Here is a 26,507-nt window from a genome sequence, read left to right as displayed (position 1 = left end):
TCTCTTACACCGCTCTCTCCCTTCTCTTAAACCGCTCTCTCCCTTCTCTTAAACCGCTCTCTCCCTTCTCTTAAACCGCTCTCTCCCATCTCTTAAACCGCTCTCTCCCATCTCTTAAACCGCTCTCTCCCATCTCTTAAACCGCTCTCTCCCTTCTCTTACACCGCTCTCTCCCTTCTCTTACACCGCTCTCTCCTCTTGCACTTCTCTCCTTTCTCTCCCTTCTCTTGCACCTCTCTCCCTTCTCTTACACCTCTCTCCCTTCTCTTACACCTCTCTCCCTTCTCTTGCACCACTCTCTCCCTTCTCTTGCACCACTCTCTCCCTTCTCTTGCACCGCTCTCTCCCCTCTCTTGCACCCCTCTCTCCCCTCTCTTGCACCCCTCTCCCCCCTCTCTTGCACCTCTCTCCCCCCTCTCTTGCACCTCTCTCCCCCCTCTCTTGCACCTCTCTCCCCCCTCTCTTGCACCTCTCTCCCCCCTCTCTTGCACCTCTCTCCCCCCTCTCTTGCACCTCCCTCCCTTCTCTCGCACCCCTCTCCCTTCTCTCGCACCGCTCTCTCCCTCCCACCGCTCGGGACGGTCCCTGCTCCTCCTCGACCTCGTCGTCGCCGTCGCCCTCCGGCTGCTGCCCATGCGGGAGGCCCGCCGGCCGGCCCGGGCCCCCATGCCGGGGCCCTAGCCACGGACCCATCGCCATCGCCAAGTAGGTACCGGGCCCGGGACGTTGCCTTGGCAACGGTGCTCGCCTGGGGCGGGGGAGGAGGAGGAGGAGGAAGAAGAAGAAGAAGAAGAAGAAGCAGCGGCGGCGGCGGCTCTTCCCTCCCTCTTCCTCGACCCTCCTCGGACGGTCCCGGGGCTGCACCGGGATTCACTCATTCGTTCTTCCAATCGTCTTTCTGGAGCGCTGACCCTGTGCTGAGCACTGCGCTGAGCGCTTGGAGTCTACAATCGGGCAGCAGGTAGAGACCCTGCCTGCCCAACCTCGGGCTCCATTGGACCGTAAGCCCGTCCAAGGGCAGGGACGGTCTCTATCTGTGGCCGATTTGTCCATTCCAGGCGCTTAGGACGGTGCTCCGCACAGGGTAAGCGCTCAATAAAGACGACTGCATGAATGAATCAAGGGGGCGGGGGGAGACAGCAAAGCAGAATAAAACAAGACAACAGCATCATCAAGATAAAATAGGGATCTGCTCCGGGACGGAGGACGACTGCGGGGGGCGCGACCAGCTCAGTGGCAAGAGCCCGGGCTTGGGAGTCCGAAGTCGCGGGTTCTAATCCTGGCTCCGCCGCTTGTCAGCTGGGTGACTTGGGGCCAGTCGCTTGACTTCTCTGGGCCTCGGGGACCTCATCTGGAAAATGGGGATGAAGACGGGGGAGCGCCTCATGACCTGGTATCTACCCAGCGCTTAGAACAGTGCTCGGCACAGAGTAAGTCCTTCACGAATACCGAAATTATTATACTTATAGTCCCAGGTCGTGGGTTCTAATCCCGCCTCCGACGGCCGGGGGACCTGGGGCAAGCCGCTTCGCTTCTCCGGGACCTCACCCGGAAAATGGGGTGAAGGCTGCGAGCCCCCCACGGGGGGGGGGGTAACCTCACTACCTTGTGCCCAACCCACCTCCCCCAGCGCTTAGAACAGTGCTTAGCTCCCCGTTGGGACGGTAGTAAGTCACGGGAGAGACCTGGGTTCGATTTCCCCCCCCCCCGGGGGACATTTTTGGAGAAGCAGCGTTGACTTAATCGGCCAGAGCAGGCTGGGAGTCGGAAGGTCTTGGGTTCCAATCCCGCCCTGCCCCTTGGTCTGCTGCGTGACCCTGGGCAAGTGGCTTCACTTCCCTGGGCCTCAGTTTCCCCCTGAGGGATGGAGACCGTGAGCCCCACGTGGGGACGGGGACCGGGTCCCACCCCATTTGCCTGGATCCACCCCCCAGCGCTCAGGACGGTGCTCGGCTCAGAATCAGCGCTGAATGAAGACCACCACCGTCACTTATTAAGCGCTTAAAGGCACCCCATTTAAACTCCAAAGTGAGAGGGGAAGCTTTCGGGGTGGAAATGGGGCCGAGATGAGAAAAGGACTCCTCCAGGACGCCTGCCGGGTTTGCGCTTTTCCCTTGGGAGGGAATAAAATGTAATTGGCGGGTCCGGTGGCTCATCACGTGGAGGACCAACCCCCCTCTTTCCCCGAGCCTTGTTTGGTGGACCTTTCCTTCCTCTCTCTCTCTCTCACACACACACACACGCTTTATTTCTCCATTAATTGAAATAGCTTGAGCCTGGGGAGCGTTTGCGCCGAGGATGTGCGGCGTCTGAACAGTGAGTAAAAGCAGCATGGGGTTGCAAGGCGGTGGAGAGGGAAAACTTCCCCAGGGATCTTTCAGAAGGACCAGAGAGGGGAAGGGGGTCGGGGGGGGGGGCGCGTCCTTCCGCCCCCCCCCCCCCCCATCCGATTTGGGGTCGGATGGCACAGAGGTCCAACTCAGAGCGGGGTTTCCCAGCGCTTAGAACAGTGCGTGGCACGTAGTAAGCGCTTAGCAGATATCACCACCACCATCACTTTGAGACTTAATAATAATTATTACGAGAAGCAACGCGGCTCAGTGGAAAGAACCCGGGATGAGGAGCCGGGGTGGCGGGTTCTAATCCCGACCCCGCCGCTGGTCAGCTGGGTGACTTCGGGCCAGTCGCTTCACTTCTCTGGGAATCAGTGACCCCATCTGGAAAATGGGGATGAAGACTGGGAGCCCCGAGTGGGACAACCTGATGACCTTGTATCCCCCCCCCCAGCCCAGCGCTCAGAACAGTGCTTGGCACATAGTAAACGCTTAACAAATCCCGTGATGATGATGATTTTAACTGCTTGTGGTTTGGGGTGTTAAATGCAAACCCTCCGCCTGTCCGAGCGATTCTCCAGGGGGCCGTTATCGATCCTTTGGGATCGATTCTCCGGGAGCGACGGTTTCCATCCAAAGGACGGGGATGGACCCGAAAGGAGTCGCCGCTTGGCCGGTGACCGACAGAAGGAAACATCGCACTTGGTTAACAAAGTTACTGCCAGTTAATTCGGGGCGAGACATGGAGGGGGAAAAAAAGATCCCTTCCAGCTTCACCCCCATCCTCTTCGTCCCCCTCCGCCCCCCAGGCCGGGGTTAGGAGCTCCTCCTAAAAGAAGGGTGTGGGTTTGGGGGGGTGTTTTTTTTTTTTTTTCACGGTTTTCTCCTCCCTTTGCAACAGGAGGCGGGGGACGAGCCGAGCGGGGCGTCGCTGGGATCTGAATGGGAAGTCTCAGGAAGAAGAAAAGGCTTCCTAATTTACGGCCTCATTGTGGGCCGCCGGGTCCGGGCTGCGTGTTGGAGAGCCCCGTGGTGGGGGGTGTCCGGGGGCCCGGGGTCGCCCAGTGGCCCCCAGCGGGGAGGAGGAGAAGCCAGGCGTCCCCGAAGACGGACCCCCGCCCCGATTCTGGCCCCGAAGGGAGCGCGGCGGCCCCGGGAGGGGCAGGGCCCCGACAGGAGGGAAGCGGGGCAGACCCTGGACCATCCACCTCCGGACAGGGGCCCGGCCTCCGAGGGGCAGGCTGCAAGTCGCCCTGCGGCCCCCACAGACCCGCACCGCTTCCCTGAACCAGCCCGGACCCTCCCTCCCTCTCCCCTTCTCCTTCTCTCTCTTTTCTGTCTCTCCCTCTCCCTCTTTTTTCCTTCCTCTCCCTTTCTCCCTCTCTCCCTCTCTTTTCCCTGCCCTTCTTTCTCCCTCTCTTTCTCTCCCCCTCTTTCCCTTCCTCTCCTTCTCTCCCCCTCTTTCCCTCTCCCCTCTTTCCCTCCTCCCTCTTTCCCTCCTCCCTCCTCCCTCTTTCCCTCCTCCCTCTCCCCTCTTTACCTCTCCCTCTTTTCCTCCTCCTTCTCCCCTCTTTCCCTCCCTCTCCCCTTCTTTCTCCCTCTCCTCTCCCTCTCCTTCTCTCTCTTCCTCATTCTCTCTCCCTCTCCTTCTCCCCCTCTCCCTATTCCTCCCTCTCCTCTCCCTCTTCCTCTTTTCCTCCATCTCCCTCTCCCTTTCTCCCTCTCCTCTCCCTCGCTCCCTCTCTTCCTCCCTCTCCCTCTCTTCCCTTTTTTCTCTCTTCCTCCTTCTCTCCCTTCCTCCTTCTCTCCCTTCCTCCTTCTCTCCCTCTCCCTCTCTTCCTCCTCCTCTCTCTCCCTCCTTCTCTCCCTCTCCGTCTTTTCCTCCCTCTCCCTCCCTCTCCCTCCCCCCGACTCCCTCTTTCCCTCCCGAATCTGGAGCGTCCCTAACAGCGCCGCTGATCGGGTCTGGAGCGTCTCTAACCGCGCCGCTGCCCGGGTCTGGAGCGTCTCTAACAGCGCCGCTGCCCGGGTCTGGAGCGTCTCTAACAGTGTCGCTGCCCGGGGCGGGGAACGAGAGCTTGTGGCCCCGGCGGGGGCGCTTAGTACAGGGGCGGGGTGGGGGATAGTGGCGGCCGGGAGGCGAGCATCCCAGGCCTGGCTCTGGCCAAGGGGCTCTGCACTGGACCCCTCCGGCCCGTCAGCACCGAGAAAGGGGAACGAGGCCAAAGTTTCCCCGGAGCGGGGCAGGGATGGATCCCATCTCCTCGGGAAACGAACTCTCCTTTTCCCATCGAATCCCGATTGTGCTCCCTCCTCTTCCCTGCATTCCCACCGCTCGGTGAGGAAAGCCGAGGCCTGGGTCACGCGTCGTTTTCCTTCCTTCTCCCTTTTCCCTCTTTTTCTCCCAATCCCGGCGTGGGCGAGGACGGATGTGTCCGAGGGCCCGCTTTGAGGGTGGGCCCTGGGTGTGACTCCCGCTCCTCTTCCCCCCCGACCGCCCCTCCGACGACGTCTGCTCTAACGCCACTCCGCCCCCGAGGTGTGATAAACGCCCCATCGGCTCGCCCGACCACTAGATTGAGAAGACGACGACGCTTGGGCAACCGGCTCTTCGCAGCGTTCGCCTGATGGTCCGGTCCTGTCTCACCGTGCCCTTCCTCTCCTCTTCCTCCCACCCCCCGTCTCCCTTCCAGAGCCCGTTTTGGAAGACCGTCTCCAGCCTGGACCCGTCGCGGCTCCCGGTGGTCGCAGCAACGGCAGGACCCCCCCGCCGAGCCGGACACCCCTTCCTCCGCCTCTGCCGGTAGCCTCCGCCGGAGAGACCACCAGCCCCACCATTCAGCGCGCAAGATACCCTCCAGGTAACGCTGCCAATCGGGCATCATCCCCCCCCCCCCGTGCCCCCTCCATCGCCCATCCTTCATCCTCCGCCCGGGGAGATGCCCTCGGTCCCCAAGGCGAGGGACGGGGGGGGAGGAAAGGAGATGCGGGTGGCAAGAGCCCCGGCTCGGGGGTCAGAGGGCGCGGGTCCTCCTCCCGCCTCCCAAACTTGTCTGCTGTGTGACCTCGGCCAAGCCGCTTCACTTCTCTGGGCCTCATCTCAATCTCATTTCAGTACAGAGCTCTGCACATAGGAAGGGTTCGAATCCCGGCTCTGCCACTTGTCAGCTGTGTGACTGTGGGCAAGTCACTTCTCTGGGCCTCGGTGACCTCATCTGGAAAATGGGGATGAAGACTGTGAGCCCCACGTGGGACAACCTGATTCCCCCGTGTCTACCCCAGCGCTTAGAACGGTGCTCTGCACATAGTAAGCGCTTCACAAATACCAACGTTATTATAGTAAGCGCTCAGTAAATGCTACTGAATGAATGAAAATGGGGTTAAAGACTGTGAGCCCCACGTGGGTCGACCCGATTACCTTGTAAATGCCCCGGCGCTTAGAACAGTGCATGGCACATAGGAAGCGCTTAACAAATACCATTATTATTATTATTAAATGAGGCATCTTACTCTTTCCTAGGGTCAAAGTGTAGCAGACTTCCTTTTGCTTCATTATTCCCCAGAGCCACTTCACTTCTCTGGGCCTCAGTTACCTCATCTGTAAAATGGGGAATAAGACTCTGAGCCAGAAGCAGCGTGGCTCAGTGGAAAGAGCCCGCGCTTGGGAGTCAGAGGCCATGGGTTCGAATCCCGGCTCTGCCACTTGGCAGCTGTGGGACTGAGGGCAAGTCACTTCACTTCCCTGGGCTTCAGTTCCCTCTTCTGTAAAATGGGGATTAAGACTGTGAGCCTCACGTGGGACAGCCTGATGACCCTGTATCCACCCCAGCGCTTAGAACAGTGCTCTGCACATAGTAAGCGGTTAACAAATACCAAAATTATTATTATTATTATAGGGATTGTGTCCAACCCGATTTGTCTGTCTCCGTCCCAGTGCTTAGTACAGGCCTGGCACACGGTAAGAGCTTAATATATAGCATTATTATTAGCCAGGTGCCTGACTCAATAGAAGTTAAAGGAGCCAAGATGCTGGGTAGCCTCCATCATGCTGCATGGCATAGTGGATAGACCACGATCCTGGGAGTCCGACGGCCATGAGTTCTAATCCCGGCTCTGCCACTTCTCTGCTGTGTGACCTCGGGCAAGTCACTCAACTTCTCTGGGCCTCCGTTCCCTCATCTGGAAAATGGGTCTTGAGGGAGTGAGCCCCACATGGGGACAGAGACTGTGTCCAACTCAACCCCAGCGTTTAGTACAGTGTTTGTCCCGTAGTAAGTGCTTAACAAATACCATAATTATTATTATCCACACTATTATTATTATTCTTTCTCAAATTATAACGAAAACCCGCAAATGGCGACCCTTCTCGCCTTGATGGATTGATGGGGGCGGTGGGGGGAGTAAGAGTGCTGGGGAACTTTTTACACCGAAAAGGGCCTCGGGGACAGGCGGTGGACGTGGCTTTTTTAAAGCTCCCATTTGTCTAAGCTAGAAACTAGGGCCCCGAGAGGAAAAGAAATGGTAGAACTTTTTTTTTTGCTGAAAACTGAAGAGCCCATAAGGGCTGACGAATACGTTCCTTTATCAAAATAATGACAGTATTTAGTCTGAAGTGCAATTCGAACGATACTAACGAGCAGAAAACATCTATTCCCCCAGCGTGGGGAAAAGCACTTTTCAACTTTGGCGAGAAATGAAGCCCACTGATCACTTTTTCCTCTAAAGAGGCTCCCTCCCCTCTCCTCCACCCAGTTTGGGAAGGGGAGATTCTTTCTCCCCCCATCACTAAATGCTCTGGGCAGGAGCCTAGCCTTTGGAAGAGAAAATCTGACATACCCACTTCTCCTCGCCAGTTCGTGGGGAGGTCCGTAAGGGTAAAAGACGATGTGAGTCCCCAGAACTGGTTCTTGTCCACATAATAATAATGGTATTTGTTAAGCGCTTACTATGGGACAAGCACTGTTCTAAGCGCTGGGATAGATAGAAGGTAATGAGGTTGTCCCACGCGGGGCTCAGTCTTCATCCCCATTTGACAGATGAGGTAACTGAGGCCCAGAGAAGTGAAGTCACTTGCCCGAAGTCACCCAGCTGTCAAGCGGCGGAGGCGGGATTAGAACCCAGGACCTTGGTCTTCCAAGCCCGGGCTCCTGCCACTAAGCCACGCCGCTTCTCAGAGAGGGACGAAGGGCAGACCCGATTCTAAGTCGCCAGGGACCCGTTTTTCCCACACTTCCAGTTTGACCCGGCTCCGCCTCCTTGAAGTGTTTTGAAAAGCCCGTTTTCTCCAGAGGGTCCCCGTTCGGTCGACTTTGCCGACCTAAGTCCCCTGGTTAAAAATGAGCGCTGTAATGTTTCTTTCTTCCTGCCGGAGAAGCAGAAGCGAGAAGATTTTGTAGCAGATGGGGCAGCCTCCCCCAAGCCCGTGCCCGGCTCCATCAGTCAATCGTATTTATTATTAATAATAATAATAATAATGACATTTAAGCGCTCCATTAGCCGATCGTGTTTATTATTGATAATAATAATGGCATGTAAGCGCTTTCTAGGGGCCGAGCACTCTTCTAAGCGTAGATAAGAAGCAGGGTGGGCTTAGTGGAAAGAGCCCGGGCTTGGGCGTCAGAGGTCGTGGGTTCTAATCCCGACCCCGCCACTTGTCTGCTGTGTGAGCTGGGGCAAGTCACTTCACTTCTCTGTGCCTCAGTTCCCTCATCTGGCAAATGGGGATGAAGACTGGGAGCCCCACGTGGGACAACCTGATGACCTTGTATCTACCCCAGCCCTTAGAACATGGTAAGCGTTTAACGAATACCACCGTTATTATTACGCGTAACAAATACCATTGTTATTATTATTTTTATTATACAAGGTAATGAGGTTGTCCCACGGGGGTTCCCAGTCTTCATCCCCATTTAACTGACGAGGCCAACGAGGCCCAGAGAAGTGAAGCGGCTTGCGCAGGGTCACAGAGCCGACAAGCGGCGGAGGCGGGATTAGAACCCACGTCTTCGGACTCCCCAGCCCGGGTTCTCGCCCCTAAAGCCACGCTGCTTCTGCAGGGCTCTCCGGAGGCCTCCCTCTCATTCGTTCTTCCATTCAGTAATATTGATTGGGCCCTTACCGTGTGCAGAGCACTGTACTGAGCGGTTGGGGTGTGCCATTCATTCATTCATTCCTTCAGTCGTATGAATGAGCGCTTCCCGGGCGCAGAGCGCTTCCCGGGCGCAGAGCACTGTACTGAGCGCTTGAGGTGTGCTATTCATTCATTCATTCATTCATTCCTCCAGCCGTATGAATGAGCGCTTCCCGAGCGCAGAGCACTGTACTGAGCGCTTGGGGTTTGCGATTCAATCATTCCTTCAGCCGTATGGATGAGCGCTTCCCGGGCGCAGAGCACTGTACTGAGCGCTTGGGGTGTGCGATTTATTCATTTATTCATTCCTCCAGCCGTATGCATGAGCGCTTCCCGGGCGCAGAGCACTGTACTGAGCGCTTGGGGTGTGCGATTTATTCATTTATTCATTCCTCCAGCCGTATGCATGAGCGCTTCCCGGGCACAGAGCACTGTACTGGACGCTTGGAAAGTCCCACTGGATCAAGTCTCCTCCTCGACGGCATCCCCCACCCCGGTTTTGGGCCCTGCCTCAGTGGCGGCCCCGGATTTTCCTTGGGGCGGGGGGAAACGGACAGGAAAGGAGGGGGAGCTCCACCGGGTCCGTCCCTATTTATCGTGATTATGTTGTCTTGTTTTTGTCCTCTCTCTCCCCCCATTCGCCTGTGAGCCCGTCACTGGGCAGGGAGGGTCTCTGGTGTCGAACTAGTCCATTCCAAGCGCTTAGCGCAGTGCCCTGCCCATTGAATATTCATTTAATAATACTTATCGAGCGCTTACTGTGTGCAGAGCACTGTCCTAAGCGCTTGGAATGGACAAATCGGCAACAGATAGAGACCATCCCTGCCCTCTGACGGGCTTCCAGTCTAATCGATAGTGAGCGCTCAATAAAGGCTACTGAATGAAGTGTCCATTCCGAGCGCTTAGCGCAGTGCTCTGCCGAGTGAGCGCTCAGTAAATCCGATTGATTGAGTGCTTGTCATCAATGCTATTGATTGAGCGAGTCTTGTCCCTGTCCCGGCAGACATGCCCTGCGTGCAAGCCCAGTATAGCCCCTCGCCCACCGGGCCGGGCTTCGCGGCGGGGCCGCCGTGCGCCTACGGCGGGGACCCTATGGATCCCATGATGGACCCCGACTACGCCAAGCTGAGCGTGGGACTGGGCAGCGCCGAGATGGCGGCCACCACCTCGCTGCCCAGCTTCAGCACCTTCATGGAGGGCTACGCCGGCGGCTACGACCTCAAGCCGTCCTGCCTCTACCAGGGGCAGCCCCCGGCCGGACCCAGGCCACCGGTCAAGCTGGAGGATGGACGCCCACCCGGCTACCCGGCCTCCGGCCCGCACGCCCCGGGCCTCTACTTCAAACCCACCCCGCCCTCCTTCCCCGGCCCCCTCTGGGACGAGCCGTCGAGCCTCGACGGCGCCGGGCCCTTGCTGGACGCCCCCTCGAAGGCGGCCCCCGCCCGCTTCCCCCTCTTCCACTTCAAGCCCTCGCCGCCGTCGCCCTCCGGCCCGGCCGCCGCCTCCTCCGGGCAGCACCCGGCCTTCGACGCCCCTTTGGAGGGTCGCCCCTACGGGCCGCCGCCGGCCAAGAGGGCCACGACCTTGGCCTACCCGCAGCTGGGGCTGGCGGCCGGCCTGCTGCAGGCCGGGGAGGGAGGCCTCCAGACCCCGGCCCGGACCGTCCCGGCCGGAGAGGGCACCTGTGCCGTCTGCGGGGACAACGCCGCCTGCCAGCACTACGGCGTCCGCACCTGCGAGGGCTGCAAGGGCTTCTTCAAGGTGAGACCCGCCCCCTCCCCAGCTCTGTCTCTCGCCCACTCTGGGCCTCAGTGACCTCTGGAAAATGTGAGCCCCACGGGGGCAACCCGATCACCTTGTATTCCCCCCCCCCCCCAGCGCTTAGAACACTGCTTGGCACATAGTGAGCGCTTAACAAATACCATCGTGATTATCTTCAAGGTGAGACCCCTCCCCCCCACCTGTCTCTGACCCGCCCAGAGTCGCCCCCTCCCCGCCCCTTCCCCTCGTGGCTGTGTGGCAAGAGCCCGACCTGGGGGTCCGAGGTCCTGGCTTCCACTCCCACTTGTCCGCTCTGTGACTTGGGGTGAGGCACTGAACTTCTCTGGGCCTTAGTGACCTCTGGAAAATGTGAGCCCCACGGAGGCAACCTGATCACCTCGTATTCCCCCCCAGCACTTAGAGCAGTGCTTGGCACATAGTAAGCGCTTAACAAATGCCAACATGATTATTCTTCAAGGTGAGATCTCCCCCACCTGTCTCTGACCCGCCCGGAGTCGCCCCCTCCCCGCCCCTCCTGTGTGGTTCAGTGGCAAGAGTCCGGGCTGGGGGGGTCCGAAGTCCTGGCTTCCACTCCCACTTGTCCGCTCTGTGACTTTGGGCGAGGCACTGAATTTCTCGGGGCCTCAGTGACCTCTGGAAAATGGGGATGAAGACTGTGAGCCCCACGAGAGACAACCTGATCATCTTGTATTCCCCCCCCCCCAGCGCTTAGAACAGTACTTGGCACATAGTAAGCGCTTAACAAGTACCAACATGATTATTCTTCAAGGTGAGAACTCCCTCCTCTGTCTCTGACCCCGCCCCTTCCCCTCGCGGCACAGTGGAAAGAGCCCGGGCTGGGGGGTCCGAGGTCCTGGCTTCCACTCCCACTTGTCTGCTCTGTGACTTTGGGCGAGGCACTGAATTTCTCGGGGCCTCAGTGACCTCTGGAAAATGGGGATAAAGACTGTGAGCCCCACGGGGGACAACCTGATCACCTGGTATTCCCCCCCAGCGCTTAGAACAGTGCTTGGCACATAGTGAGCGCTTAACAAATGTCATCATTATTATTTTTCAAGGTGAGGCCCCTCCCAACTCTGTTCTGACCCGCCCAGGGTCACCCCCTCCGGTGGGTTTCTCCTAGAAGAAAGAGAGGGAGTCGAGAAGCAGGGACCCTGGGAGTCAGAAGGTCCCGGGTTCCAATCCCTCCACCCCCGCCCGCCTGCTGGGTGAACCTGGGGAAGTCGCTTGACCTTCTCTGGCCTTCTCAGTTACTTCGTCTGGAAAATGGGGATTGAGATCGGGAGCCCCACGTGGGACAGGGACCGTGTCCAACCCCCTTTGCCCCTCTCCGCCCCCCGGCCCTGGCACAGTAAGGGCTTAACAGATACAGTGATGCTTATAATGGTTATAACGATGAGATCCCTCATCTGTAAAATGGGGATTAGTTAATTAATTATGGCATTTGTTAAGTGCTTACTATGTGCAAAACACTGTTCTAAGCGCTGGGGAGGATCAGGTTGTCCCAAATGGGGCTCACAGCTTTAATCCCCATTTTACAGATGAGGTGACTGGGGCACAGAGAGGTTAAGTGACTTGCCCAAAGTCACACAGCTGACAAGCGGCTGAACAGGGATTTGAACCCATGACCTCTGACTCCCAAGCCCGTGCTCTTTCCACTGAGCTATGCTGCTTAAGACTGTAAGCCCCACGTGGGACAACCTGATGACCTTGGATCCTCCCCAGGGCTTAGAAAAGTGCTTGGCACATAGTAAGCGCTTAACAAATATCACAGCTGTTATTATTATTATAAATCTGACTGAGGAATTGGAGGCCAGTGGGGTACCAAGGATTGGATTCTTCCAATGGCTCACGCCACCCACCAGTATTGCTCAGGGCACGCTACGAGAAACCACGGCTTCACCCAATCCCGAGGATGGGGACTTGGGGGGGACCCCCTCTTTTTCACCCCTCTGTGGCTGTCGGGAGCCGTGGACTACTACAGGCCAGCTTGCCTCGGGCTGCTGACTACCACCGGGTGGCCAAACTTTGAGCAGTCCACGTTGGTTCCGGGAAGACGCGGCTCGGACCAAGGCGGGAGGAGATCTGGGCTACCTTCACGAGTGCAGATTGGAATCGAGATTAGGGCTAGGAGACGGTTTTAGGGCTACTGCTGTCTCTGAGGGCGTCACTTCAGGACCTGGCCGGTCCTAAAGTTGGAGACCCAGCACTTCTAGCCACTTGGACCCCCACTTATTGACCAGATCACCTGAATCTCCTCACTTATAGGGTTCTGAGTAATGGGAGGAAAGATCCTCAGCTTTCCAAAGTGTCCAATTTCCCCAAAATGAGTAGTTTAAGGACAGGGAGCATCTCGCTTACAGTCACCCGTGTTCATTAATAACAGGGGTAACTGTAAAAGTGCTCACTACGTGCCAACACTGTACTAGATACAGAGTAATCAGGATGGACACAGTCCCTGTCCCACATGGAGCTTACACTCTAGGAGGGAGGACAGATAGTGGAGCTCCATTTTAGAGAAGAGGAAACTGAGGCACTGGGAAGTTAAGTTCTTTGCCCCAGGTCACACAATGGGCAAGTGGTAGAGCTGGGATTAGAACTCGGGTCCTCTGACTCCTAGGCCTATGATCTTTCCACTAGGCCATGTTGCTTTTCACATACTTCTGCTTGGTTGTTTCTCTCTCTCACTCCCTCTAGGTTGCTTCTCTTTCCCTCTCTCTTCCTCTTTGGAATTGCTTGGATCCTTTGGGGGACCCATTGATTGGAATAGTTGGGGTTGTTTGCAGCTTCTCAAACAGAGCGCCGAACTTGAGAGTGGCCCTACACCTCCACAACCACATGGTTTTTTGGTTTGTTTGTTTGTTTTTTTCCTTCCCTGTTTCAGCACAACTGCTGCAGCTTGATTATTAAGAAACTTGCTGTGGGGCCATGAGACTTAATTTACTTAATTTCTATAGTGCAAAAGCAGGAGTGACCACAGTGCAGCAGAGAGGCTTATGGTGACAGTGGAGATTGGAGCCTGATTCGGTGCCAGGGTTGTGTATCCCTATTAAGCACTTAGCACAGTGCTTTGCACCCAGTAAGCACTCAGTTAATATGATTGAATAATGCTGCCTCTGCTGACATCTGTTCTTCCATCCCAGTAATTTCTGAGACGCAGAGTTCCAGAAATGTCAATCTGCTTCCCAGATAGCATTATTGGGAATATATTGGGAAATATCTGCGGTGCCAGAGAGTCTTCTTTTCTTTCCATTCTTTAAACCCGGGTTCATTCACTCCATCCCCTCCCTGATAGCTGGGGTTTTTCCTGGGAATAATAAATGTAGTATTTGTTAAGCCCGTACTATGTGCAAAGCCCTCTCTTCCAAGCATTTGCCAGAGATGCCATCAAAGACAACCTCGGGCAGATGAATTTCATGTTCTAGCCTACTCTCTAAAGGAGAATCTTATGAGTGTGAGGTAAGCCAACAGGAGAAAACACAATAGTCTCACAAGAAGCCCTAGGAAGTATTTTCTTGAAGGCAGGTACAAGCCTCTTTTAAGGTGGAGCTCTGTAAGAGACTCTTCGGGGGGACAGAAACTATCATTTTCTGAATACTTAGGGGAAAAACTCTTATCAAAGTATTGGTTCACTCAAAATCTGGAGGTGACTGTTTAATGCTCATATTGATAGTTCTTTCTTCCCTTCATCCCTCAATCAATCAGCGGTATTTACTGAGGGCTTAATGTGTGCAGAGATTTGAGGAGGAGCTTGGGGAGAATACAAGAGAGTCACTTGTTGTGGTTGGGGAGCGTGTCAGTTCTAATATGCTCTCCCAAGCGCTTAGTACAGTGCCCTGCACAGAGTAAGAGCTCAATAAATATGACTGAAGGATTGCTATCCCTGCCTTCAAGTAACTTTCAAGCAATTTTATAAGCGAGTTCACACAAATTAAAAAAACGACAAAAACCTAGATGTGTTCATTCAAAGACCAGGGAGCAGATATAACCAGTGGCTCGCCTCGGCTAATTGAATTCTTTTTAAATGTGACCTATTGTTGATGTAGCGATGAATATCCTATGATTGAAACATGGCCTTCTAACTCTATCCCTCTCCACCTGGGCTGACACAACAGTGTAGAACGGCTGCAGATGACAGGGAAAAGTTTATTCCTCTTAACAAAATTTCTTCAGTGTTTAATTGGCAGGTGCATAAGCATCCGAGGTGAAACTTTGCAAGGGACTCCGGGCAGGGAGGAGGCACCTCTAACCTATGCAAATAACATTTACCTTCAGTTTGAGCTGCTTGTTTAGAATTTGGCTAGAGCTTGACATTTTATTTACATTTGTTCTGTTCGAAACTTAGAAATGGGACACTATGGTTAATTCACCCACCTTTTCCCTTGGCCTGTACTTGTTTTTTAAAGTATTACTTTTCATAATCATGATGGTATTTGTTAAGCACTTACTATGTGCCAAGCACTGTTCTAAGCGGTGGATAGATTTCATTCAATGAAAAAAAAAATCTGATCCTGGAAGAAATTCCCTTTTACTAGCCGCAATTTTACCAGATATTTGTGTAAAGGTTAAATTTTTATAATGTGGCACCCACAAGATTATTTTTTATAATATGGCACCCACAAGATTATGTTTATAACGTGGCACCCACAAGATTATTTTTTTTTGAGGGGCGTCTACATTATTTTTCACGGGAAGCAAATTGGTAGCCAGAGTGGGGGTTTTAGAAAAATGATTACTCAGAAGGTAATTTTATTTTTGTTTTCTAAAACATTATTATTTTGTGGTATGCAGATTTGAAAATTTGTCCCAACAAATTTTACACACTTAAGTTTTCCCAGCATTCATTCAGCTTTTCATATTGTAAATGATATAAGAATATGGAGTCATTTACCATATTTTCTAGCTAAATGGTTCTGATCACTTTGGGGGCTCCTCTGATATCTAACAGTAGCGATAGTCAAATAATTCTTTCCCAGGTCATTTTTGGGTTGAATATAATAGGGTCAGCAATAATCAGGAAGAATGAGCTAAGTAGAAAAATTGGTCCCAAAGGGATATTCAGAGAGGAGATAATCTACTCCCCAAAGGTATGATTCGTCGACCTGGTGATTTCAGATATGATTTTATCATTCAAAGTTGGTTGCCTCTTGGGACTTGCTTCAGAACAGTCCTAGATGATTTCCAATGTAATCCGCCACCACTAATAAAATTGTTTTTCCTGCAGGCAAGTGTGTTAGGGAATTAATTTTATCTAATTATATGAATTGCACTGTCACTTTTCACTTTGTATTGAGAATACGTCTTGTCAGGTCCCAGCTCTTTCAAGAAACTCTCCGTTGACTATTTCTGACTTTGTATTGTCTCAGAGAACCGTACAGAAAAATGCGAAATACGTCTGCCTGGCCAATAAGAACTGTCCAGTGGATAAGAGACGTCGTAACCGCTGCCAGTATTGCAGATTTCAGAAATGTCTCAGTGTCGGCATGGTTAAGGAAGGTAAGGGGCTTGCGTTCTTTAACACGAGTAGATCAGATGACATGAGCAAAAATGTTGCTATTTAAAAGCTATAATGGTAAAATTTAAAATTTTTATTTGTCGAAGCTTTGTTAGACTGATTCATTCAAACCATGGAGGTTTTTGTCTGCCACCCCGCGTTAATTGGATGCATAAAAGGAGAACTGGATTTTCTTAGACGGGGACTGTTATGGATAGTTCAATGCCTTGTATGTGTGGGCTGTCCTTCGAAATGCTTGAACAGTTAAGACGATCAATTAATACTGTTTACGTGCAGAGCAGTGTACTCGAGACTTGAGAGGGTACACCGAGTTAGTACCAAGTGAAAAAAAAATTTAGAGCTTATCATTTTTAGAAGATGGATTGTGTGGTGGTTGGTTGTTTTTTTAAAAAAGCAACCTTTCTGTCATTTGTAGCTTTTCACTAACTCCTCTGCAAACCCCAATTCTCCTCTCCTTTAACCAGTTGTCCGTACTGATAGTCTGAAAGGGAGGAGAGGTCGGCTACCTTCCAAACCAAAGAGCCCTCTCCAGCAGGAATCTTCCCAGCCCTCTCCACCTTCTCCTCCAATCAGCATGATGACTGCCCTGGTTCGAGCTTTAACCGACTCAACACCCAGAGACCTTGATTATTCTAGGGTAAGTGTCGCGATGCTCCAAAGTAAATCATCTCTATAACTGAGCATTTACAGAGCCTATTCCCAGGTTCAGCAGTACCTGAACTGTGCAGGGCTGATCTATTGAGACTGTGTACATGGAGGAGTGCCCGTGTGCTCAGAGGTGTGCCAGTGCTTGTCATTGAGTCGGTGAGAGTTTGCCCAGTTCCACAGGGGCAAAGCTCTGGGATGGGTTCACTTCTCAGACTTTTGTCAGGGATCAGGGAAAGTCCTTCTTTTTCCCCATTTTTCTAACATATGGTGCCATCTCCGTTCCTTTAAAATCCATTTTAGCCACGTAACTCTTTTAGTAGGCCTCTACATTGGCCCTTTTTCAGGCAGATAACTGCAGAACTAATTAGCCTGGTATTAAAAGGTTGTTTTCACGTTGGTTTTTTAGAAGGCCCTAGTTAAGTGGACTCGTTGTTGTTTTTAACATTTTTTACTGGGAAATACATTCAGAAGACAGAGTTGTTTTGATCTTCACTTCTGAGTAAATTTTCAAAACTTACCAAAGTTTTAATGACAATTCATTTTCATTAAAAGATTTTAAAATGCATTTGTATTCCTCCAAACATAAAAAAAGCCCCTTATAGCACATGGTCATTTGTAAGAATTTGTAGCCAGAATTTATGGGATTCCTCTAAAGAACAGATTCTTGGTACTTTTTACAGGTTTGAACTTATCTGAAGTAGTCTATTAGAACAATGCTGCATGATTTGTGGAAGTGCAAATTAGCTTAACTAAGTAACTGAAAGCAGTCAGTTGCCTAGCACGGAGAATACCACTTTACACTGGGATTGCACTGTCCGGAGGGGCGAAAGTGCAGTATAAAGTGAAACTCTAATACAAAGCCAGTTTTACGTGTAAAACCATCTAAGAGAATTCACCAGTACAATTATCTTCTGTTTTCTTTGCTTCTCTTGCTGTAAAAAAAAAATTCTTCTGCATTAAAATAACGGTCAACCTTGTTAGTTTTGGGCCTTCATTTCACATTTTCTAGTACAGCTAGCGTTGCAGAAACTCTGCCTAGCCATTAATAGTCCTCCTTGAAAGTGGGAGGGAAGGGAAAAAGTAAAGTCCTGTTTTAAGGGTCCCCCAAAGGTACAGCCGCACTCCTCAATCTCTAAGTGAGTGTATATATATAGAGAGAGAGAGTGAGCTCTCAGGGAGGTAAAGGGGATGAAGGGTAGTTACCTCATTTCCCCCAAAAGCACATCTCTGTGTAATATGATTTATTTTCCCATCATCTATTGCTTCCCCCACCCCCAAAGTGTATTGGCAAAGCATATCTCTGGCTTTTCTAATATTGGATGATTTGAAAGATACAAATGCAAACTTAAGCAAAAAGACCCCATGTAAAATTAGAGAGACCCATATTCAAAAAATGAATTCAATAGTCTACTGGAATGAATTATTTTAACATTTCAAAATGAGAACGGAATGTGTATATATCAGTGAAGGGTAATATACATAGCGCCAGAAACCTGTAGGTAATTGTGAAACTGCTTTCATTAAACCCTTGCTATTTAGAGTAAAAGACAGGGGGAATTTCAGTGAATTTTTAGAACATCAGCAGTTATAGTGGAATTTTCAAATGCTGTACTACCATCCAATTACAAATGTATATTTAACAGTAATTGTAATAGCCAGTCTTTACATTCTGGTATGGATCTTTTTTTTCCTCCAGTTTGGGTCATAGAACTCTGTTTGCTTGACTTCTGCATTCAAGTTTTAATATCAAGTAAACAAGATAAACTAGAATCAGTGTCATCTGAGCACCTACTGTGTGCAGAACACAGATACTAAGCACTTAGGAGACATACTGAAGAACAAAAGGCATGATCCCCACCATCCAGGAACTTACATTCAAGTGAAGGACCCAGTAGATGAATTTGCTCTGCCAATATTTTTCCATATCTTCAACTATGGAAAGTCTCAGCTTAGGTTTTTATGACTGAGCAAAAGTGTGTCCTACTTCTGCACATTCTCAAGATAATTCAAGCCAAAAAGTATACTTTGTCCTCAATTCTCTGCACATTTCCGGTCAGACAGTTTCCCTTAAAGTTGAGCCTTTTTCCCCACCCCTCTGCCCCCAATAACCCAGATAATTTGCTAGTGTAAACTTGTCCTAAGGCGGGGAAGTTTTACTCCAGATCATCAAGGGAGTTGGCTCAAGAAGTCGGGTGTTCTGATTCCATGTTTTATGCTCCGACTCTCAGATCGAGCCCTGGTTGAAAAGTAAACTCGGTCTATTGTGTACCTCCGTAGAGTCCAAACATGTCACATTCGATTTGCTTCTCTCCAGAAGTTTGCTGTTGGTTCTCTGTCTCGCAGTTGCTTTTAATTTACCAGTCCATAGAAACCATATATAGAGATTCTATCCTTGGCTTCAGAAACCACACAATTATGAGTAAGAAAACTGATGTTAGGCACTCATTAGCTGGTCATTTCATGTATTTTGGTAAACTCTGATCATTTCTGGCCAAGGATATGGCTTAGTAATAACAGATTCCACATGCAGAGACAAACTCAGAACCAATAGCCAGCAGCATGAATTACTTTAGGGGATAGTTCAATACCGTGTATCAGAATTGAGAAAACAACACATTGAGTACATGTGTTCTAACCAACTCAGCCAATGCAAGGAAGGAATGAAATGCCCAACTTCACACTAGCCGTTCAGAGAGGTCTCTTGGATTTGAAAGTCACTTTTTTTTTTTAATGGCATTTGTTAAGCCCCTGCTATGTGCCAAACTCGGTTCTAAACTCTGGGGTAGGTACAGGTTAATAGGTCAGGCATAGTCCCTGTACCGCATGGAGCTCACAATCTAAGAAGGAGGGAGAACAGGTATTGAATCCCCATTTTATAGTTGAGACCGAGGCCCAGAGAAGTGAAGTGACTCGCCCAAGATCACCCAGCAGCAGACGGTGGCAGCACCGGGATTAGAACCCAGATCCTCTGACTCCAAGGCCACGCTGCTTCGAATAGAATCTGAGCGGTTAATCCAACTTGGCTTTTAAAATGTGTTCTGTTTGCTTGTTTGAAGTGGGGATAGTGCAGTCTAGAAGAAGGAGCCTTGAGAGAAGAATCAGAAATTCTGAATTCCCATCCAGGCTCTGGTGGGGAGTCACCATCCCCTGTCAAGTGCATTGGTTTTCGATTTTTAAAATTCTGGATAAGTGCTCCAGGAGTGGAGTAGAATGAGTGGGATGATGAGCCTGGTTCGGTGTGTGTCTGGGCAGAGTTTTGAAGAAAGATAGTGGAGGAAATCAGGAATCTCCTGTTGGGCAGGTGACCCTAAAACCACTCAAATAGGGTAGGGGGAACTTTTTCCCACCTCTCCTGGCCAACCCCTCACCCACATCCTGCCTCTGTCCTGGAACACCCTCCCTTCTCAAATCTGACGGATAATTACTCTCCTCCCGCCCACCAAAGGCTTATTGAAAGCACATCTCCTCCTGGAGGCCTTCCCTGACTAAACCCCCCTTTATCTGTTCTCCCACTCCTCTTCTGCATTACCCTGACTTGCTCCCTTGGTTCTTTCCCCTTTCCAGCCCCACAGTGCTTATGTACGTTTAATGTCTGTATCTCCTGCTCCCCCAGACTGTAAGCTCATTGTGGGCAGGGAATATCTGTTTATTTTTGTATTATACTCTCTCAAGCATTTAGTACAGGGCTCTGCACACAGTAAATGCTCAATAAATCCGACTGAATGAATGAATCAGGCAGCCAAGGCTTGTTATAGTGTACTCTCAAGCGCTTAGTACAGTGATCTGCTCACAGCCAGCCCTCAATAAATACTTGTTCCCTGCAAAGAGCGTGAGCCCTTTGTGGGACAGGGACTTTGCCCAACCTAATTGACTTGTATCTACCCCAGGGCGTAGAACAGTGCTTGCCACATAGTAAGCGCTTAACAAGTACCATAATTATTATTATTGTTATTAGAATGCCCCCCGGCCGCGGCTGATGGAAGTCACTGTGACCCAGTTCTTCCCTGTGGCCGATCTAACTGGGGAAGAGGGTGGGAGAGCCCAGAGGAAGGATCTATGACGCAGAAGGGAGAACTGTTGAGGTTTTGTTGAGTGGGTTCAATTTGCTTTTTCATTCAGAGACCAATTCTACTCTCCCCACCGGGGACGGGAGAACGATCTTTGTTATAATGAGTGTAGAAAACTACTCTGGGCTCTTTCTGTTTCTCTCGGTCGATTAATCAATCAGTGGTATTTACTGAGCACTTCTGTATGCCGAGCACTGTACTGAGGGCTTGGGGCAGGACAGTAGAGTCTGTAGATACATAAAAGGAAGAAATCGTCTTCCCCACTCCTTGTCTCTCCCAGGCACCACTCTCTGCTTGTGGGGTCGTCCACTATCAAGGGAGCGTGGTTTGGTGGGGAGACCAACGATCCCAACTGACTGTTTTGTTTTGAGGCATCTCCGTGTAACGGAAAAGCTATGCTCCAGTAGATGCGGCCACATTCTTCCCTTCTTCCAAGAGCCATGCGGCCAGTGTGCCGGCTGCCAATGGACGATAATAATTCTCTCTTCCAGCAGAGCTGGGAGAAAGGGAGGACGAGTGGGGGAATTGTTCTGAGCTTCACGGTTGGCACGAGATCTGAGCTGCCCTTGCCAGAGAGTGGGTGCTTTTGACAGGAGTGGGGTTTCCATGGCTACATCAATCAGTCGATGATATTTTTTGAACGCTTTACTGTGTACAGAGCACTGTGTACTGTGCACTAAGCACGTGGGGAAAATACAATACAATAGGGTTGGTGGGCACATTCCCTGCCCACAAGAACCTTACAGTCTACAGGGGAGGATCCACAGTTGTAAGACTGTAAACTCCTTGAGGGCAGGGAATGTGTCTGTTTATTGTTCTAGTGTACTCTCCCAAGTGTTTAGTACAGTGCTCCGTGCTCAGTAAATACCATTGAAATATGATTGAATGCATGAAGCAACACTTTTTGAGCACCTATGGCGTGCAGAGCATTACACTAGGCCATTGGGAGCATACAGTAGAAGGGAACTAGCCTAGATGAGGTAGCCTGTCTATAAATAATTGTGGTATTTGTTAAGTGCTTACTATGTGCTGGGCACTGTACTAAGTGCCGGAGTGGGTACAAGCAAATTAGGCAGAGTCTCTGTCCCATATGGGGCTCACAGTCTCAATCCCCATTTTAGAGATGAGGTATCTGAGGCCCAGAGAAGTGAAGTGACTTGACTGAGGCCGCACGCAGACCAGTGGTGGTGGAGCTGGGATTAGAACCCAGGTCCTTCTGACTCCCGGGCCCGTGCTCAATTGACCGCACCATGCTGCTTCAGCTGGGGAGGGTGGGGAAGGAACTCCTAGAAGAAAAAGCCGCAGTAGCTCTCCGTGCTTCTGCGTCAGCAACAGTCCCAGCTCCCTCCATCTGTCAGAAGTCTTTCTCCTGCCTTTCCCAGTTGACAAGATCTCTTGGAGCACAGAAGTGGTGAGGCCAGCCGTTCATTCATTTAGTCAGATTTATTGAGTGTTCAATGTGTGCAGAGCACTGTACTAAGCGTTTGGGAGAGTCCATTATAACAATAAGCAGACCGATTCCCTGCCTGCAGCGAGCTTTCAGTCTATCCCCTCCCTCCATCCCTGGCCAGGGAGCAGCAGGAACTGCTTGCAGGGAGTTGGACAGTGGAGTGGATTGTCCGAAGGGCAGATCGGTTGCCAGCAATCCCGTCCTGGCTTCATTCTGGCATATTTTAACGATAGGAAGGAAGGGAGATTTAATCCACCGGATTCTGAAGAGATCTTTTCCTGAAAAGAGACGTTTTGCTACTAAGATAACTCCGGGATATTTGAAATAGTTGAAAACATTTGTTTTCCCCTTTTCCTGACTTCAGTAAGTATAGATATTTATTTTAGGTACCATCTTTTCACTTAGAAACCAAAAGCATTTGATGTATTTTAAGGAATCGAGCTGACTATTTTTGAATTGACTTTCTGGGTAAGCATTTACTTATCATCCCACTGGTTATTTCGGCTTTCGCCATTGAGGGTCTTGAACGATTTTTCAGCTGACACTACTGTACATGTTCTAACAGTCCTTTCAAAATAGAACGTTGCTGTCTGTGGCTTTCATTGTAGTACTGTTCCATCGACCAGACTGCTGCAGGCACGGATGCAGAACATGTACAACAGTTCTATAATCTTCTGACCGCCTCCATCGAGATATCCAGGGGCTGGGCTGAAAAAATTCCAGGATTTACTGACCTTCCAAAGGAAGATCAGACTTTACTTATAGAATCAGCTTTTTTGGAGCTGTTTGTACTAAGACTTTCCATCAGGTAATGGACTCACTCATTTCTTCCATCACCATTCCATTGTCAATGTATGCTTTTCTTCATGTTTCTAGGAAGATCGGACTCCGCAGCATTTTGTCATTGGCGAAAGGAGTTTTCAGTGAACAGTCGTTGCTCTCGCATGCAAAGTCTTCAGGCAGAGGGATAGAGAGCTACCTATATCTTTGTACACAGAGAGAGAGGCGAGCGTTTGATGCTCAGGGGTGACGACGTTGAGGGCGAAGTCCACCCGACTGTGTAGGGATCCCTGAAAAGACCGATATGTGTGAAAAGACTGATCCCTGAAAAGACTGATAGATACACCGTAGGCCACTGGAGCGGCGTACATTTAGTTTCTGCTTCAGAAGTCTCAGGATTGCTCTCTATAGCCTAAAAGAGTCAGTGTGTTTTCCTGAAATGCCTGTGTTCCTGGAAGTAGCTTCCACTCTGGGAAATTCCAGCTCAGAATAGTCAACAGGACGGCGTATCTGGAACAAATGATGAAGAGCAAAGAATGAATTTCAGCAGCACCCATTAGATCAGGTCCATGTGTATTGGTCAGTCACTAATATTTATTGAGTGCTAATTGGGTGCAGAGCACTGTACTAAACACTTGGGAAAGTACAATGTAACAGAGTTGGTAGACCTACCCCTGCCCGGGACAGGGTTAAGGTCTAGAGGGGGAGACAGACAACACAAATAAATCAATTACGGATATGTACAGAAGTCCTGTGGGACTGAGGGCCTCCACCCCAACCATGGTGGGTTTTTTCATGCATTTTCAAGATAGTCTATTTTCTTAGAATCGTTGCAGAAGCATTAATGATCCATGCATCTGACTTTGTTTCCCCCATTTCTCATTTCAGAGGAAAGAGGGAGGCCCAGATCCATGTAGATTAATATGTATTCTTTCCTTTAAATCCACTAGCCCTGTAGAAAGGATGATTCTTCACCAGACTAATCCCATGGAGATCTCTGCTGGGAGCTTTACTAATAATTATTGGGATGATGTTGCTAGGTATTAAACACATTTTGCTAGGTATTAAATGCTTACTTGTGCCAAGCACTGTGATCAGCATGAGGGTAGATATGAGATAATCAGATGAGACATGATTCCTGTCTCACAGGGCGCTCACAGTCTAAGAGGGAGGGAGAACAGATATTTTAGCCCCATTTTACAGATGAGGAAACTGAGGCACAGATAATTTAAGTGACTAGCCTAATATTGCTTCTTGGAGATTAGCATCTGCCTGTTTCAGATTTTGTTTTTAATGAATTAATCCTCAGTTTGTTATTCTACCCTGACCTGGTGGCACTATATGTTTTTTTTGACATCTGCATTCATTTGTGGGCACTCGAACAATCACTATCCTTTCGGTTACCAGTTTGTTAATTTTTGTTTAGAGAGGAATAATTTTTTTTTTATTTCAAATGTACTGTATGATTGTGCGCGCACATTTCTTTGACTGTCTTATCTTTGTAGTTCAGTGCACATAAGGTTTAGTAAAACCCAGGCAACATGTACCACTAATTATGTTACGTCTTTAGGCCAGACTAATATCTATCTGATTAGACAGCCTATACCACATGCTATGTTAACCTCAGGCCTAAATCTCTACAAAGTAGAGATTCTAGTTTTACTCTAAGCAAGACATATATTGTTAAACCTGAGTAATGCATGTGCTTGGCAGTGACATTTTGGATTTTAAATGGTGCGCAGTAGATGTTAACATACATGGAAAATATCACAAATTTCTTTTGGTTTCAGATCTAATACTGCTGAAGATAAGTTTGTATTCTGTAATGGACTTGTGCTTAATAGACTTCAGTGCCTTCGTGGATTTGGGGAATGGCTCGATTCAATTAAAGACTTTTCCTTAAATTTACAGAGCCTTAACCTTGATATTCCAGCCTTAGCATGCTTATCAGCTCTCAGTATGGTTACAGGTAAGTGATTTCCTGTTCTCCTCTCCACTTTTCCAGAGCTGAGAGATTTCTGATACAAACTTATTTGTCAATGTAGATGTGGGAAAAAATGGTCACTTTTCTCAAGTTAGAGAATTTTAGTGTAGTAAGACAACACTGCCAAGTAGTCAAGTGCAATTGCAAGCAAACGGTCTCAAGAATGCCTTTAGACCGTGGTATTCTAGGCTGTACTCTTCCAAGAGTTTAGTACAGTGCTCTGCACATAGTAAGCGCTCAATGGATCCCACTGATTGACTAATTGATATTGTCTCTCTTAAGGACGGGGGGTGAGTTGGGGTGGAGTCTTCCATCGTACGCTGACTCTGATCACTCTTTGGAATACATTCTAGTTGCCAAGGCAGATACATAACTTCCCTCGGTGTTCCTATTAGATCTTGAAAGTAAAATGACTTTCCGGCCAAACGTCTCCCTCTCCCTGTGAGGGACTTCACTCGTGGAGTTCTGCGCCAATGGGAAAATTGAAGATTTGGGAGAACAGATCCTTAAGTCTCAATCTATCAATCAATCAGTGGTATTTGTCGAGCACTTAGCGTGTGCCAAGACAAGGGTCTTTTTCTGTATCTGGAGTTTTCCGTGTGTTTCTATGAAAGTGATTCTTTGCTTTTCTGCTGGTAGATAAAACATGATCTGTTGGCTTCTATAAACCTATATAAACCAGAACTGCTGTTTTATTGGCCTTCTCCTGGAGTTAATGGGCACTTCCATGTAGAATATAGGGACAGTTAGTTCTCAGAGACAGATGGGTTCTTCCCTGAGGTGGTTCCTTGTGTAAATAAATGATTTCTGAAACATAACTGGGTCCAGGCAATACCAACCCGACAGCAGCACTAGTTCATACTCTAGAGAGAGGGTGAATCTTTCCCTGGGGGCTTTGATCCCCTTTCCCTGTCTGACAACCATATACTGTTCATGTTTGCTTTATGTGGCTAGTCCCCCATTAGCCTCGCATGCAGAGGCTGTGACAACGTCCAGGATTGAAGAAGCATCTCTACCCAAAAGCCCAAAGCATTTTATGAATGCCTTATCATTAATCTCAGAAAATTTGAAATCTAAGTCTTTATAGGACCTAATTCACAGCCTCCCAACTAGAAACCAGCTTGCTGTTTGTTGTTGTATTATACTCTCCCAAGCACTTAGTAAGTGCTCCGCATGCAGTAAACACTCGACAGATACGTTCGGATGTACAAATGAATGGAAATGCATCCCCTTTCCGGCCTGCCTAACTTTCTATCTTACTACCTCTGTAGGGTACGCTGAAAAAATGTCCCAGGTGAGGGGTGACATAAATGGTGTTTAGTGTTCTCTACCCCATCTTTCATCTTCCCCTCATTTCTATCTCCTCTTCCTTCCAAATGGGAGTGCCTTAGGAGCAGTTTGGAAGCGGTGGAAATCGTGGCCCCGAAATCGTGAGAAACAGGGGCAGCAAGTCAGTCAGTCAATCGCATTTTCTCTGCTTTCACTATGTGCAGAGAACTGGACAATATAGCAGGATAGCAGACCCGGTCCCTGCTCACAGAGAGCAAGCAGAGCTGACAAGAGGCTCTGGCCATGCCATCTCCCAGCCATGTTCATTCACTCCCTTCCAGGACCTCTAAGGGGCTGCTGGGTGGAAGCTGGTGTTCCCATGGTAGCCACCCCCAAAAGTGGTCCCAGAGAGGCTGGGGTCAGGCTTAGTCACCGTGGGAGTGGGACTCAATTCAACCAGACTGTACCCATGGAGCAGGCCAGACAACAGGACTGTGCTTGTAGGAGAGAGAGCGAAGTTCTGGACACTTCCCGCTGCTCTTGCCTCTC

At 50.1% G+C, this 26,507-nt stretch overlaps 1 protein-coding gene across 1 annotated transcript in view; it reads left to right on the top strand.

Annotated features, from left to right (window-relative positions):
* Window positions 1–518: 518 nt before the first annotated feature.
* NR4A3 (nuclear receptor subfamily 4 group A member 3) overlaps window positions 519–26,507 on the top strand; it is a 33,740-nt gene continuing 7,751 nt past the window's right edge. Inside the window, exons 1-7 of the mRNA XM_029053903.2 lie at window positions 519–705; window positions 5,027–5,194; window positions 9,467–10,224; window positions 15,612–15,741; window positions 16,225–16,397; window positions 22,534–22,733; window positions 24,496–24,674. Coding sequence (XP_028909736.1) covers window positions 9,469–10,224; window positions 15,612–15,741; window positions 16,225–16,397; window positions 22,534–22,733; window positions 24,496–24,674 — 1,438 coding nt within the window. The 5' untranslated portion in view covers window positions 519–705; window positions 5,027–5,194; window positions 9,467–9,468. The remainder of the gene's footprint in view (window positions 706–5,026; window positions 5,195–9,466; window positions 10,225–15,611; window positions 15,742–16,224; window positions 16,398–22,533; window positions 22,734–24,495; window positions 24,675–26,507) is intronic.

The sequence above is a fragment of the Ornithorhynchus anatinus genome, chromosome X3, assembly GCF_004115215.2.
Source record: "Ornithorhynchus anatinus isolate Pmale09 chromosome X3, mOrnAna1.pri.v4, whole genome shotgun sequence".
Lineage (NCBI taxonomy): Eukaryota > Metazoa > Chordata > Mammalia > Monotremata > Ornithorhynchidae > Ornithorhynchus > Ornithorhynchus anatinus.
Note: the sequence above shows the minus strand (reverse complement) of the source record. Positions and strands in the feature narration are given on the sequence as shown.